General features: G+C 49.7%; 1 protein-coding gene and 1 long non-coding RNA gene across 4 annotated transcripts in view; both read left to right on the forward strand.

Moving 5' to 3' along the window:
* Positions 1-1,280: 1,280 nt before the first annotated feature.
* On the forward strand, positions 1,281-2,124 carry LOC138423271 (uncharacterized). Its single transcript, XR_011250207.1, has 2 exons — positions 1,281-1,456; positions 1,888-2,124. It is a non-coding gene; the product is annotated as an uncharacterized lncRNA (long non-coding RNA).
* A 538-nt stretch (positions 2,125-2,662) lies between these two features.
* FAH (fumarylacetoacetate hydrolase) overlaps positions 2,663-13,903 on the forward strand; it is a 32,606-nt gene continuing 21,365 nt past the window's right edge. Inside the window, exons 1-4 of one of the 3 annotated variants that reach the window (XM_069558995.1) lie at positions 2,663-3,423; positions 6,774-6,884; positions 8,565-8,686; positions 9,201-9,250. In XM_069558995.1, coding sequence (XP_069415096.1) covers positions 3,400-3,423; positions 6,774-6,884; positions 8,565-8,686; positions 9,201-9,250 — 307 coding nt within the window. In that variant the 5' untranslated portion in view covers positions 2,663-3,399. The remainder of the gene's footprint in view (positions 3,424-6,773; positions 6,885-8,564; positions 8,687-9,200; positions 9,251-13,903) is intronic. The other 2 variants (XM_069558994.1, XM_069558996.1) reach the window with 2 other exon arrangements.

Genomic DNA, 13,903 nt, shown 5'->3' on the forward strand with positions numbered 1-13,903 from the left:
GAGTCGGTGGACTGAGCAACTGAACAATAGCTGATTCGCTTTCCTCGTGCAGCAGAAGCCAAGGCAACATTGTAAAGCAACTAAACCCCAATTTTAAAACAGTGTGTCTGAAGCGCCCACACAGATAACCTTCTCCTGTTGTGTTCTCAGAGCCCTGGATGTAACTTTGTTTCTGAAAACTTCTAGCTGACCAGACAAGAGTGATGACAAACAAAACCTTGAACTCTCCCTAACATTCTTTTCCTCCCTCCCTCCTCTCCCCTTTCCCTCCCTCCCTCCTCTCCCCTTTCCCTCCCTCCCCTTCCCTTTGATCCCCTCCCAGCTTCCCTCTTTACCTGTCACTCACAATTTTAGTACTTGATTTTAACAGCAAGATACGTGGTACGCACATTACTGCTGATCTTATTGAAATGGCAGCATTGTTTTAGAGGTGAGGACAGAGGCAGGAAGACAGGGAAGAACTGCTGGGGGATTTAGAACTGGCTGTTGACAAATGCATGCTTCAATAATGAAGATAATTGAATCTGATTAAGGGAGCTGGACAGTGGATGACAGGAGATCTAGGGCAAGATGTTGTGGGAAAAGGAGGTGCAACTTCTTATTTACTTTCTGACCTTTCTATTATTCATTATGAAATGTTTTTGAAGGGAAAGGGTTATATTTACAAACCTGAGGATGATTCTTCAATCTTTAAAATGCTCTTTTAAAATAATTTCTAGGGGACTTCCCTGGTGGCCCAGTGGCTAAAACTCTGCGCTCCCGAAGCAGAGGGCCCAGGTTTGATCCCTGGTAGTAGGACTAGATCCCACATGCTGGAACTAAGAGTTCGAATGCTACAATTAAAGATTCCACGTGCCACAGCTAACACCTGGCACAGCCAAATAAATAAATACTAAATAAATTGTTTTCAATAATAATTTGTAGGATTTTGGCTTAAATTTGTTTTCAAATGTATTCAGTCAGCTCTGCTTGCATATCAATTAATTCATTAACTTTTGCCTCTGATGTTGTGAGAATTGCCAAGCAAATTAATCAAAAGCCAGTGTTTCAAATACTGGTTTGTGTGTTGATGTGTATTGTGCAGCCTATACTTTAATAATTTTAACTCACCCAAAAAATACTTTGTGAAGTTTGTGAGAAATTTGCATTCCTATTATAAACATCAGTGCTGACCACTTTACCTTAACAGCTGTATTCTCTCCTTTTTTGATTGTCTTCTAAGGAAAAGCAAAACTCAGATACTAAGAAATGGTTACCTTTCTGGTTGGATGTCCCTTGGGAGGAAGAAGTAGTTAATTGATAACCAAGTCTGTGCCAGGCATTATTTGACTATCACAGAAATCCAATCTCTTTTTGGAGAAAACTCTTGAGAGTCCCTTGGACAACAAGGAGATCAATCCAGTCAATCCTAAAGGAAATCAACCCTGAATATGCATTGGAAGGACTGATGCTGAAGGTGAAGCTCTAATACCTTGACCATCTGATGCAAAGAATCAATTCATTGGAAATGACCATAATGTTGGGAAAGACTGAAGGCAGGAGGAGAAGGGAGCAACAGAGGATGAGATGGTTGGATGGCATCACCAACTCAATGGACAGGAGTTTGAGCAAACTCTGGGAGATTGTGAAGGATAGGGAAGCTCGGTGTGCTGCAGAGTCAGACAGGACTGAGCAACTGAACAATTCTTTAACAGATGAGGAAACTGATGATTGGAGAGGGTACTGTCAGAGGTGGCTCTCAAATCTTCATCCTTTTAGCTTCATCCTTTCCAGAACTGGAAAGAGTATTACCATGTAAATTTGTTCTTCTCTCCCTCCCTCCCTTCTTTTTTCCTCCCTCATTCCCTTTCCTTCTCTTCCTTTTCTTTCTGTATTTTTCCCCTTCAGTCTCTCTTTTCAACCTTTACACACAAACAGGTAGAGCTACTGTATGCCAGAAGCTCCACAGGTGCTCCAGGATTCATTTAATTCTGTCAACTCTGTGAAACAGGAACCATTATCATCAACCTCATTCAGAGAAGAGAGCTGAGACAGAAAGGGATTCAGTAACTTGCCCAAGGTCAAACAGCTTATCAATGTCATTTAAACACTGGAATGTGAAATAAACAGGTGACATATTTTCTAGAATATTACATTTCATTAGTTTAGGCCTTCCAAACAGGCGTGCCTGTTCCTTTCACCGATGAAGTGGAAAAGCCATAGCTGACAGATGAGCATAGCTGACGAAGGCAGAAAAGATGCGACTGGAAACATAGCTCCAGCCCCGGAAGCGCCGTCTGGCTGCTGTGACCAGGACACCCGACTAGACTCGTGCTGAGCTCGTGCTGAGCTGAAGATCGGGCCATGCAGCAGGGGGCGGGGTGGGGTGCGGTGGTGGCGTGGGGGGGTGGGTCCGGGATGAGGCCGAAGTCACCCGGGGCAGAGCCTTAAATGACAAGATGGGTGTTGCTCTCGGTGGGAACAAGGGCCCTGCCCCCGGCAGCTGGACCGAGGTCGGAGGGCCCTCAAAGAGGAGGCTGGGCTGCGCAGAGGCAAGCTGTAGTGGGAGGGACAGAATGGATATTGCGGGGCTGGAATTTGCTGAGGAACAGGCCTCGTGGAGGGGCGGGGCCCCAGGGGAGGCGGGGCTCGAGAAGGGGCGGTCTTGTGGTGGGCGGGGCCCGGGAGGGGCGTTCTCTTGGTGGGCGGGGCCCGGGAAGGCGCGGTCCCTTAGTGGGCGGGGCCCCGTGAGGGACGTCTCTTGTGGGAGGGGCTCTTTGAGGGGCGGGGCCGTCGAAAGGGGCGGGCCGGGCCCTGCTGTGTCACCGGGTCAGCTCTGGCGGGAGGCGGGGTGTCTGAGGAGGCGGAGTCTGCAGGGGGCGTGGCCCTGCCTGCCCGTCTCGGCGAGTCGTGTCCCGCAGGCCGCGCGCACTCTGTCTCCCTGTTCCGTGCTCGCCAGCATGTCCTTCGTCCCGGTGGCCGAGGATTCTGACTTCCCCATCCACAACCTGCCCTACGGCGTCTTCTCCACCCGAGGCAACGTGAGCTGCAGCGCTCGCTTCCGGGCGCGGGGAGGGAGGGCGTCCCCTCCGCTCGGGACCCCCACCCTCCTGCCCCGCCCCTGGCCTCAGTCCAGCCTTGCCCCCTCTTGCCGGCACCCGACCGAGCTGGATGTGCGGCCCGTCGTTTCCCGGCTCGTCGTCCCTGGCGAAGACCCCCGGGATCGCTGGGGCGCCATGAGCGGTGCCTCTCCTCCTAGGAGTGCGATGGGAGGGGGCTGGAGGCTGGGGCTGATCGCCGAGGGTGAATGTTGGTTCGGATTCCTCCTGCTGTTGGTTCAGATCCCTCCTGGTAGCTTTCCAGATGTGAATTGAAACCGGCAGCCTGTTTCTGCACATTGGCAAGAAAATTAAATGCAGAATGAAGCATGGCTCTCCCTTTCAGGCAAGCAGAGCAAGTTATATTAAATATTATTATTACAGAGAAGTTGAAGCGCAGTCATACTGCCTACTCCGAAGTCATTTCGCTCTGTTTTCTTCCCTGGAGACACCACATTATGGCCGGTTGTTCATCCTCCATGTTAGCCCCTAACCCTAGAAATATTCATTGACCCGGTATATTTAGTAACTCAGAGGGATGAATTCATTCACATCAGAGCCCTGGGATCCAAGAGGTTAATTTCTTTTTCTCCAGCTGGCCTTCTTTCAGCTTCTTGGGCTCCCTGGCATTCCCTGCTGATCAAAAGAAGCCCTTTGTGGGTAGGGAAAGGAAATTTCACTTAGTGTAGTCTGATGGACAGAAAGAAATCTTGAAAACTGTGGGGTTTATCATCAAATATATAAAAATTTCCGTGGGTGGGGAAAGCAGATTCCCTTGGATTTATTCATGGCATTTTTGACTTAGCTTTCTGCTCCTAGCTCTCTTGATTAGCTCTGAGAAGCCTCGAACGTCCAAACCTGCTTGCACCCAACAGTGTTCAGGAACCGTTTGCTAAACAGAGCCTGTGGCAGTTAGCACCTTCTGGAAAGTGGTTTCACCCCCATGACTGATCCTTGTCCCCATGTGCAGCAAATGCTTGGATCTAGAAGAGTCAGCATGTGGTTTCACAACTGCCAAGCCTGACTAGATGTCGCAAGGATGCCAAAGGTTAAGTCCCCTGAAGGGCCTGAGGCATGTTAAACCTTAACCTATGTTGGCCAAGCACACTCTGCTGGCCAGCCTTCCCTCTGCACTCCTCTGACATTCTGCTGTCAGCCAAGGGTCCGCACTTCTCAGGGTGCAAATCTGGAGGCCAAATCGCTTGGGTAGAAGCCTTTGCAAGAGGCAGGGCACGTGCTCTGACTTGCTATCCCAGAGAACTCTAGAATGAATGCTCCTTAGAGTGTGGCCAGTGGCTTGCAGACTCCATACCCCAGCTGTTTTCATATTAGACTGTGCAAGGACAGCCACTGTACAGAGGTTCACTGCTTTTGAAAAGAATGCTGAGGGTTGTGAGTTGGCTCCCTTGGCATTCCAGAAGGCTGAGGCCCTTCAAGTGGAACTGGCTGTGTCAACGCTCTGGCTGCAGGCGCTGGACATTCCAGAGGTGGTGACCACCTCTTCAGACTGGTCAGGTCGCCAAGGCAGAGTCCTCCTTCTCCTCTATGCCAGAGGCCAACCATGCATCATTTGGGTGGAACAGTAGTGAACAAGGGTTCCCAGGTGGCTCTAGTGGTAAAGAACCTGCCTGCCAATGCAGGAGATGTAAGAAGCGCGGGTTTGATCCCTGGGTTGGGAAGATCCTCTGGAGGAGGAAATGGCAACCCACTCCAGTATTCTTGACATATGTACACTACTAGTGGAAAGCTGTTTTATAGCTTAGGAAGCTCAGCTTGGTGCTCTGTGATGACTTAGAGGGGTGGGATGGAGATATATGTACAAACAGCTGATTCACTTTGCTGTATAGCAGAAGCTAAACAAAATTGTAGAGCAAGTATACTGCCATAAAAAAAAGAGAAGTTCCAACAATTAATGGAGGGACTCGCTATCTTGAGTCCTAGGGTCAGTGTTGGGACACATGGGCCACGTCTCGCCTTTACTTGGAGCTGAGGAAGCAGGCAGCCACCCTTATGATTAGGTCTTGGCTGCTCCTAGTGGCCTCAGTTCCCTTCTTCCTCCAGCAGAGTGTGAGTGCCAGGGTCAGAGAAATGGGTCAAGGGTCTATCTGCAGATCCCCTTAGGGGGCATCCCCCAGGGTCCAGGTGGCCCAGCTCATTGTCCAGGGAGCCTGAGGCCCAGGGAGCCTGAGGCCCAGGGAGCTAGCAATGGAGCTGGAAATGAGGCGCTCGGTTCTCCAGGCAGCCTCTTCCCTATTGGCCTGGAGCCTCAGGGCCGGGTAAGGATGTGGCTCTGGTCTACACCTGTCCCAGGGGCTGACGTGCATGGAGAGGTAACCATCTTTTCTTAGTCCTTGAAAATGAGCAGCCAGTAGAGATAAAGCCAGCCATTAGCCCAGCTTCTTAAACTCACTGGACCTGAGGTGGCAAAGCTGGTAGTTCAGGAGAACTGGAAGCTCAACTCAGGATGAGCCCAGCTGGTTGAGTCTGTAGACATGCTCTCAGGTTCCTTCTTTGTTTGTTTTTTTAAAAGCTTCACCAACAGTCAAACACTTTCTATTTATTTATTTGGCTGTGCCGGATCTTAGTTGTGGCTCGTGGGATCTTCATTGTGTCATACGAGGTATTTAGTTGCTGCACACTGGCATGTGGGCTCAGTATTCGTGGCATGTGGGTTTAGATGCTCCTTGGCATGAGGGATCCTAGTTCCCTGTCTAGGAATCAAACCTATGTCCCCTGCATTGCAAGGCAGATTCTTAACGACTGGACCACCAGGGAAGTCCCTCTTGGATTCCTCGTTGATAGACCAAGTTCAGTGCTGTGGGGACAAAGGCCAGGCTTTGCCAAATACTTGAGACATCTTCATACTCAAGCTTGAAGCCTGAATCTGATGGTGCAGAAAGGAACTTCCCTCAAATGTTCTGAACAGTCTGGCTTCCTGCTCCCTCGTGACCTGAACTCTGCTCTGATTGAGCCATAACAGAGTACATTAGCGCAAGTCCCTGACCTTCCTCTGTGCCTGGGACACTCTCTGCTCTGCTGTGCAGAGGAGTTGCCCTAAGAAAAGGCCTAGGTTTAACCTAAGAAATAAAACAGTTGCCTGGTGAGGTGGTGAGCTGTCTGTCACCAGAGGCATTTAAGTGACACCTGAGAAACTTTGTTGGGGACTTTGCCTGGATAAGGGCCTTGGATTATGCAGGAAACAGATTCTTTCCTCTTTGTGTCCTCGAGGCAGAGATGGTGCCAGGCTCTGCCCAGACAGAGATGACAAGGTCAATTTCAGCCCTCTGAGAGGCACAAGCAGCTGGGGTATGGTGCTAAGGATCCAACTCCTCAGTCCCTCTCCACAGTGTGCATGCATGCATAGTCGTTTCAGTTGTGTTGGACTCTTTGCAACCCCTTGGATTGAGCCCCCCAGGCCTCTCTGTCCATAGGATTCTCCAGGCAAGAATACTGGAATGGGTTGCCATGCCTTCCTCCAGGGGATCTTCCTGACCTGGCAGTAGAACCTGAATCTCCTGCATCTGCTACATTGCAAGCAGGTTCTTTATCCACTGAGCCACCTGGGAAGCCCTTCCTCTCCACAGAGGCCCATCTATAAAGCAGGGCCCTTGGGCTCTTAGATAGACAGACTTGCTGGGTAAGTGAGCCCAGCCTGGCCAACTGCTCCCAGTGCTGACCATGCCATCTTCCTTCCAGCCAAGACCGAGGATCGGCGTGGCCATTGGGGACCAGATCCTGGACCTCAGTGTCATCAAGCACCTCTTCACTGGGCCAATTCTCTCCCCACACCAGGATGTCTTCAATAAGGTGGGGATGTGGCTGGGATGTGGCTTGCCCTGGATCTCAGTGGCCATTTGTTGCAAATGCCACTAAGAAAATGGTCTTTACCTTCCATTTCCTTCCTTTTTAAAAATCTATTTAGCTGTGCCAGGTCTTAGATATGTCAGGCAGGATCTTTGTTGCATAATGGGGATCTAGTTCCCTGACCAGAGATTGAATCCAGGCCCACTGTATTGGGAGTGCACAGTCTTGTACCACCAGAGAAGTCCCTGCCTTGCATTTCTGACAGCGGTGGTGCCTTGAGATCTCAGAGATTTTCCTTGGATAGTCAGTAATTCAGTTGTGTCCATCTCTTTTCAATCCCATACTATAGCTGGCCAGGCTCCTTTGTCCATGGGATTCTCCAGGCAAGAATACTGGAGTGGGTTGCCATGCCCTCCTCCAGGGGATCTTCCTGGCCCAGGGATCAAACCTGGGTGTCCTGCATTGCAGGTAGACTCCTTGGATAAGTTTGAGGTTGTTATGAGATGGACAGGTTGTCAGGAGGCAGCCTTGGGACCCTGTAGGGTGAGTTCCGAGGTGAGATGACTGTCAGTCTCTCCACAGGCCTGGGCCCTCCCCAGTTGTCCCTGACATGAAGCTCTCCAATCCTCATTTTAAGATGCTTGAGTCTCTGCTTGTTCCAGGCTGGTGCCGGGCCCTCTGAGGGAGGGAGCCAGGAGCTCCACTCTCTAGGTTTTAATACAGCCTAGGAGGAATGGACAGCTGGCCCCAAGTGCCCTCTGTGTTGCCACCACTGTAGAAGTCAGCCTGAAGGACATGTACATGGTCAATGGATGTGAATGTACTTCCCTGTGAATGGTCAAATGCTTTTTTTAAAAAAAATACTTATTTACTTATTTGCACAGGTCTTAGTTGCAGCATGGGGTGTCTTTGTTGCTGTGTGTAGAGTCTTTGCAGCATGTGGGATCTATTTCCCTGACCAGGGATCAAACTCAGGCCCTCTGTACTGGAAGTGCAGAATCTTAGCCACTGGAACACCAGGGAAGTCCCTGTCTAAGTGCTTTGATGTGCATCCTCTCCTTCCACGGAAGGAAGGTGATATTTATTGAGTACCTCCCTATGCATCAGGAGTTTTACACATACCTCTCATTCAGTGCTCACAACGACCCTCTGGCATAAGAATGGCATCCTCATTAGATTTGATGAGGGTCTAATTTGAAACAAGACAAATTTTCCCAGGTCACATGGCTGCAAGGATTGGAGCCAGGACTGGAACTCTGGCCTTGAAAATCCACAAGTGCCTTTTAGGCTGCACCTCAGTGGCTTGGAAACCTCTTCTTAGCTTATGTGAAGGGGGTTGGTGCAAGACCCCTGCAGACTGAAGGCCTCCGCTGGAGGAACGAGCCATTTTCATTGCAGGCTGGGCCAAGCTTAACGGGGCAGCCATCCCAGAAGGCAGCTCTTGGGGTTGGCCAATTGCCTATAAGGCCATGTGGGGATGAAACCCCAATAGGAACAATGACACATCTCCTCCACTGGATGAATAAATGATGGAACTAAGAACTAAAGTCCTGAGGGTTTGGACTGGAAATAAGTGACAGGGGCCCCAGAGAGCTGCTAGGCTGGCTCCTGTCAACAGGAGGGGTAGTGCAAGGGGCTTTCCCACCGGTGATCTCCTTTTCTTCTTCCCCGTCTTGGTCCTAGCCAACTCTCAACAGCTTCATGGGCCTGGGTCAGGCTGCCTGGAAGGAGGCAAGAGCATTCTTGCAGAACCTGCTGTCTGCCAGCCAAGCCAGGCTCAGAGATGATGTGGAACTTCGGCAGCGGTGAGGAGTTGGTGGTCCTTGGTGGGCAGGGACGAGGAGATCTGCCTGGGCAGAGGGGGACAGTGTGGTCATTAGGGAATTCTGAGTCATGGCCCGGCTGCTTTGGCCTCATCTGGCTCCCACCTGGGGTACATTTTGGTGGGAGGGCTCTGGGCCAACGGGAATTACCTCTCTGGCTGGACTGGGGTGTCCAGGCCATGTCTGGCCCCCCGCCCCTGGCCCCCTCCCTTTTCACTCAACTATTCCTCATCAGCATCATTCGTGTCTTGTCTGGTCTCTAAACTAGGGGTAGTTTGGTTCGTTTCCTAGAGTGGCGCACAGAAGCAGGAGAGAGGCCCCTTGCCTTTAGCGGGTGGATGTCCATCCTGGTGAGGCGCCAGGCCTGCCTGGAAGTGCTCGCTGCAGAGTATGAGCAGGGTTTGGAGAGTGATCCAGGCTGAGTCTGCGGATGGCCAGAGCAGGGACCCTGCTTTGCTGCATGCTTGACCTTGAAGCCCCTTCTTTTGTGTTTCAGTGCCTTCACATCCCAGGCTTCCGCTACGATGCATCTTCCGGCCGCCATTGGTGAGTCTAGTCTCTCTAACAGGATGTGCGTGGAGCAGCCTGCCCAGGGCCCTGTCCCTGCCTCCTGTGGGGAAGGTCACGGAGGAGGGACTCTGGGGCTGTCAACACCTACCCATCAGGGACCCAGGCCCAGCGTTGACCCAGGCTTCTCTAAAATCCAGCACTTTCGCCGAGGGTAGTTGCTCACTGCTTAGGTTTGTAGCTGGCTCCCTGGCTCCCTGTGTGTGCAAGAACTCACTTTCCTTTCCCAAAGGGCTGTGGTGGGGGTGCTCAGAGCTCAGTCCATGAGTCAGCAGCTGTCTGCCAGCCAAGGCCAAGAGGCCGGAAGAGAGAGCCGGGAGGGTCCAGGAGGGCCCCAGGTTGAGCCATGGGTCGGATGTCTAATTGGAGTTTCAGTCTGGAATTTGCAGCTGTCCAGGGACTTTCCTGGGGGTCCAGTGGCTAGGACTCCATGCTCCCAATGCAGGGGGCCCGGGTTTCATCCCTAATCAGGGAGCTAGGCCCCACAAGCCGTAAGACCAGGCACAGCCTAATAAATTTTATATATATGATGCTGCTGCTGCTGCTGCTGATACTGTCATATCTGACCCTGAGACTCCTTGGGCTGTAGCCCACCAGTCTCCTCTGTCTGTGGAATTATCCGGGCCAGAATACTGGAGTGGGTTGCCAATTCCTCTTCCAGGGGATCTTCCTGACCCAGGGATCGAACCCGCATCTCCTATACTGCAGGCAGATTCTTTACCCACTCACACACACACACACACACACACACACACACATAAAATTACAGTTGTCCAAACCCTCTTGGCCTAAAGCAGAGAGTTACAATCAGGCAGAAGGCTGAGCCCTTCCTCCTTGCCCACCAGCCCGGGGGCGTGGGCGCCTGCCTGCCAAGTCAGCCTGGGCTCCTGGGCGCTGAGAGGCCGGGTGGTCCTGCCCGGGTGGCAGACCCCAAGGCCTGCCTTGAGGATAATCTCCTTCCAGAAGACAGGCACACAAAGGTTCAGTATATTTGCTGCCCCTCATTTAAGGGTTTGAGGATGAAAGGCAGTTGAGATGCTGTGCTCAGAAGCTCATAGCTCAAACCTGCGTGTAGTGAGAATGGAATCGTTTCCCTTCTAATCGTCACCCCTGGGCTCCCCGCTTCTCCTCCCATACCCCCTTCATGTCCTTTCTCCTGGTTCTTCCCTTTCTTGACTTCTTTCCAAATGCTCTGCCTTTGCAGCAGCTTTCCTGAGGTATGATTTACACAGCCCACAATCCTCCCATTGTCAGTGTGCAGTTTAATGAGTTTTAGACAATATATGCCGCTGTGCGGTCATTCCCACCGTCACACTGAGAAACACTCAGTCAGCACAAAGTGTCTGTTTGTAGTCGGTCCCTGCTGTCACTCCAGGCAACCATGGCCTGTCCCGTTTTACCTCTAGTAATTTCATATAAATAACATTACCCCGTTTGCAGGTCTACTGTGTCTATCTCAGCTGGTATTCCCCCTCATTATTCTTTCCCTCATATTATTTTTTTGTAACATGTATTCTTTTATTAAATGAAAATCAGAGACTTCCCAGGTTGTTCAGTGCTTAAGATTCGATGCTTCCAATGCAGGGGGCACGGGTTCGATCCCTGGTCAGGGAACTAGAATCTCACATGCCATGTGGCGCACACACACATAAAACAAACCACTCAGCTTTGTGGTCTAAGAGGTCTTTAAAAAATGTTTTAAAAATTGTGGTAAAATACACATTACACAACATTTACCATCTTCATGATTTTTAAGTGTATCACTGGGTATCCAGTACATGACATTGTCCCCCCTATTATTTTCAGCTTTTTGGAACAGGAGGTCCTGCCCACTAAACTGGGCTGTAAGCATCACTGGCTGGGGTGTGGAGTGAGTGGGTGTGTGACTGGGGTTCTTCCTCTCTCACTGTCTTATAGCCTGGCCTGGACACCATCTTTTCCAATCCTTTTTAAGTGATCATGAAATGGATTTTGTGTATAGATAATTCTCCAAGCCAGGCTTCAGCAATACGTGAACTGTGAACTTCCAGATGTTCAAGCTGGTTTTAGAAAAGGCAGAGGAACCAGAGATCAAATTGCCAACATCCGCTGGATCATCGGAAAAGAGAGAGAGTTCCAGAAAAACATCTATTTCTGCTTTATTAACCATGCCAAAGCCTTTGACTGTGTTGATCACAATAAACTGTGGAAAATTCTGAAGGAGATGGGAATACCAGACCGCCTGACCTGCCTCTTGAGAAACCTGTATGCAGGTCAGGAAGCAACAGTAAGAACTGGACATGGAACAGGTTCCAAATAGGAAAAGGAGTACATCAAAGCTGTATATTGTCACCCTGCTTATTTAAGGTATATGCAGAATACATCATAAGAAACGCTGGGCTGGAAGAAGCACAAGCTGGAATCAAGATTGCCTGGAGAAATATCAATAACCTCAGATATGCAGATGCCACCACCCTTATGGCAGAAAGTGAAGAGGAACTAAAAAGCCTCTTGATGAAAGTGAAAGAGGAGAGTGAAAAAGTTGGCTTAAAGCTCAACATTCAGAAAACAAAGATCATGGCATCTGGTCCCATCACTTCATGGGAAATAGATGGGGAAACAGTGGAAAACAGTGTCAGACTTTATTTTTCTAGGCTCCAAAATCACTGCAGATGGTGATTGCAGCCATGAAATTAAAAGACACTTACTCCTTGGAAGGAAAGTTATGACCAACCTAGATAGCATATTAAAAAGCAGAGACATTTCTTTGCCAACAAAGGTCCATCTAGTGAAGGCTATGGTTTTTCCTGTGGTCATGTATGGATGTGAGAGTTGGACTGTGAACAAAGCTGAGCGCTGAAGAACTGATGCTTTTGAACTGTGGTGTTAGAGAAGACTCTTGAGAGTCCCTTGGACTGCAAGGAGATCAGCCCTGGGATTTCTTTGGAAGGAATGATGCTAAAGCTGAAACTCCAGTGCTTTGGCCACCTCATGTGAAGAGTTGACTCATTGGAAAAGACTCTGATGCTGGGAGGGATTGGGGGCAGGAGGAAAAGGGGACAACAGAGGATGAGATGGCTGGATGGCATCACGGACTCGATGGACATGAGTTTGAGTGAACTCCAGGAGATGGTGATGGACAGGGAGGCCTGGCGTGCTGCGATTCATGGGGTCGCAAAGAGTCGGACACGACTGAGCGACTGAACTGAACTGAACTGAAAACAAACAAGGAAGTAGAAGCTGTTAATTTTCTTTGGCAGGAATGCTCTGAAATGGTGTGCTGGTTCTACCCTTGGCTCCTACCTTGGCAGGTCTTATTGCAAAATTCAGCACCGTGTTGTTCTAAAGTAAATGCTGGAGTGATATACACTTCTACTACACTTCATAGTGTGTCAGACAAGTTTTTATAATTTTTTGGAAAGATTATGATTTAAAAAAAGATTCAGTCTTTGAGTCTGCCTGGATTCTCTCAAAGGAGAAATTGAAAGTGGAATAATGGCAGCAGTGACTCCCAGTGGGGTAAGGGAAGGGATTTTATTTGGGGCCTGCTATGTGCCGAGGATGGGCTTCCCTGATGGCTCAGTGGTAAAGAGTTAGCCTGGGTTGGGAAGATCCTCTGGAGAAGGAAATGGCAACCCACTCCAGTATTCTTGCCTGGAGAATCTCATGGAAAGAGGAGCCTGGTGTGCTGTAGTCCATGGGGTTGCAAAGAGTTGGGTGTGACTGAGCACAGCAAAAGCAACATTGTGCCAAGCACTATGATAACATATATTATATAGATGTATTATTTCCTTTACTGTATCAATATGCCTGTGATTGGCATTATTACTCCCAATGGAGAAACTGAGTTCTAAAGCATCAAAGGGACTTTCTTAAGGCCACACATAGCCAAGAAAGAGCAGAGTCAGAATTCAGAGGGAGGTTTGGGCATGTTGTCTACTGTGTGGGCCTTGCTCATCTATGAAATGACAATAGAATGATCTACCTGAAGGCATTGTTTTAAAGCAGGTTCCTTCTGGCCCTGAGACCTATGATTTTATGAAATAAAAGGCACTTGTTTCCATGTTTCTGTTGCTAAGAGAAGAGCTATAATGTGGAGTTTTGTTTTTCTGTAAGTGATTTTCTGTGTCTTACATGCTTTCCATCATGCAAGAGGGTTCCGCATATCCAGCAACAAATGGTAGGAACCTAGCCAGGCTTCCCCAGGGAGGGAGGAGGACAGGCAGGAGCCCAGGACCCCCTCCCTGACTCTGAGGTGGGTGCAGTCCAGCCACTTTTCATTTTTAAGATCCCAGATTATTTTTTCCCCCAAAGACCTCTTCTTTAAAAAAATTTTTTTTAATTATTTTTTTGGCCACACATCTGGGATCTCAGTTCCCTGACCAGGGTTTGAACCTGCACCCAGTGCACTCCTTGCATTGGAAGCACTGAGTCTAAACCACTGGACTGCCAGGGAAGTCCCCTGAAGACCCCTCTTGATTTGTGGGTGCGACATCCATTTTTATTATATATATTAAAGGATTCTTCTTCTTCTTTTTTTTTCCTGCCCCGTCATAAGGCATATGGGATCTTAGTTCCCTGGCCAGGGATCAAACCTGCACCCCCTGCCCTGGAAGCACGGAGTCTTAACCACTGGACCCGCAGGGAGGCCCG

Source organism: Ovis canadensis, chromosome 18, assembly GCF_042477335.2.
Source record: "Ovis canadensis isolate MfBH-ARS-UI-01 breed Bighorn chromosome 18, ARS-UI_OviCan_v2, whole genome shotgun sequence".
In the NCBI taxonomy this organism is placed as follows: domain Eukaryota; kingdom Metazoa; phylum Chordata; class Mammalia; order Artiodactyla; family Bovidae; genus Ovis; species Ovis canadensis.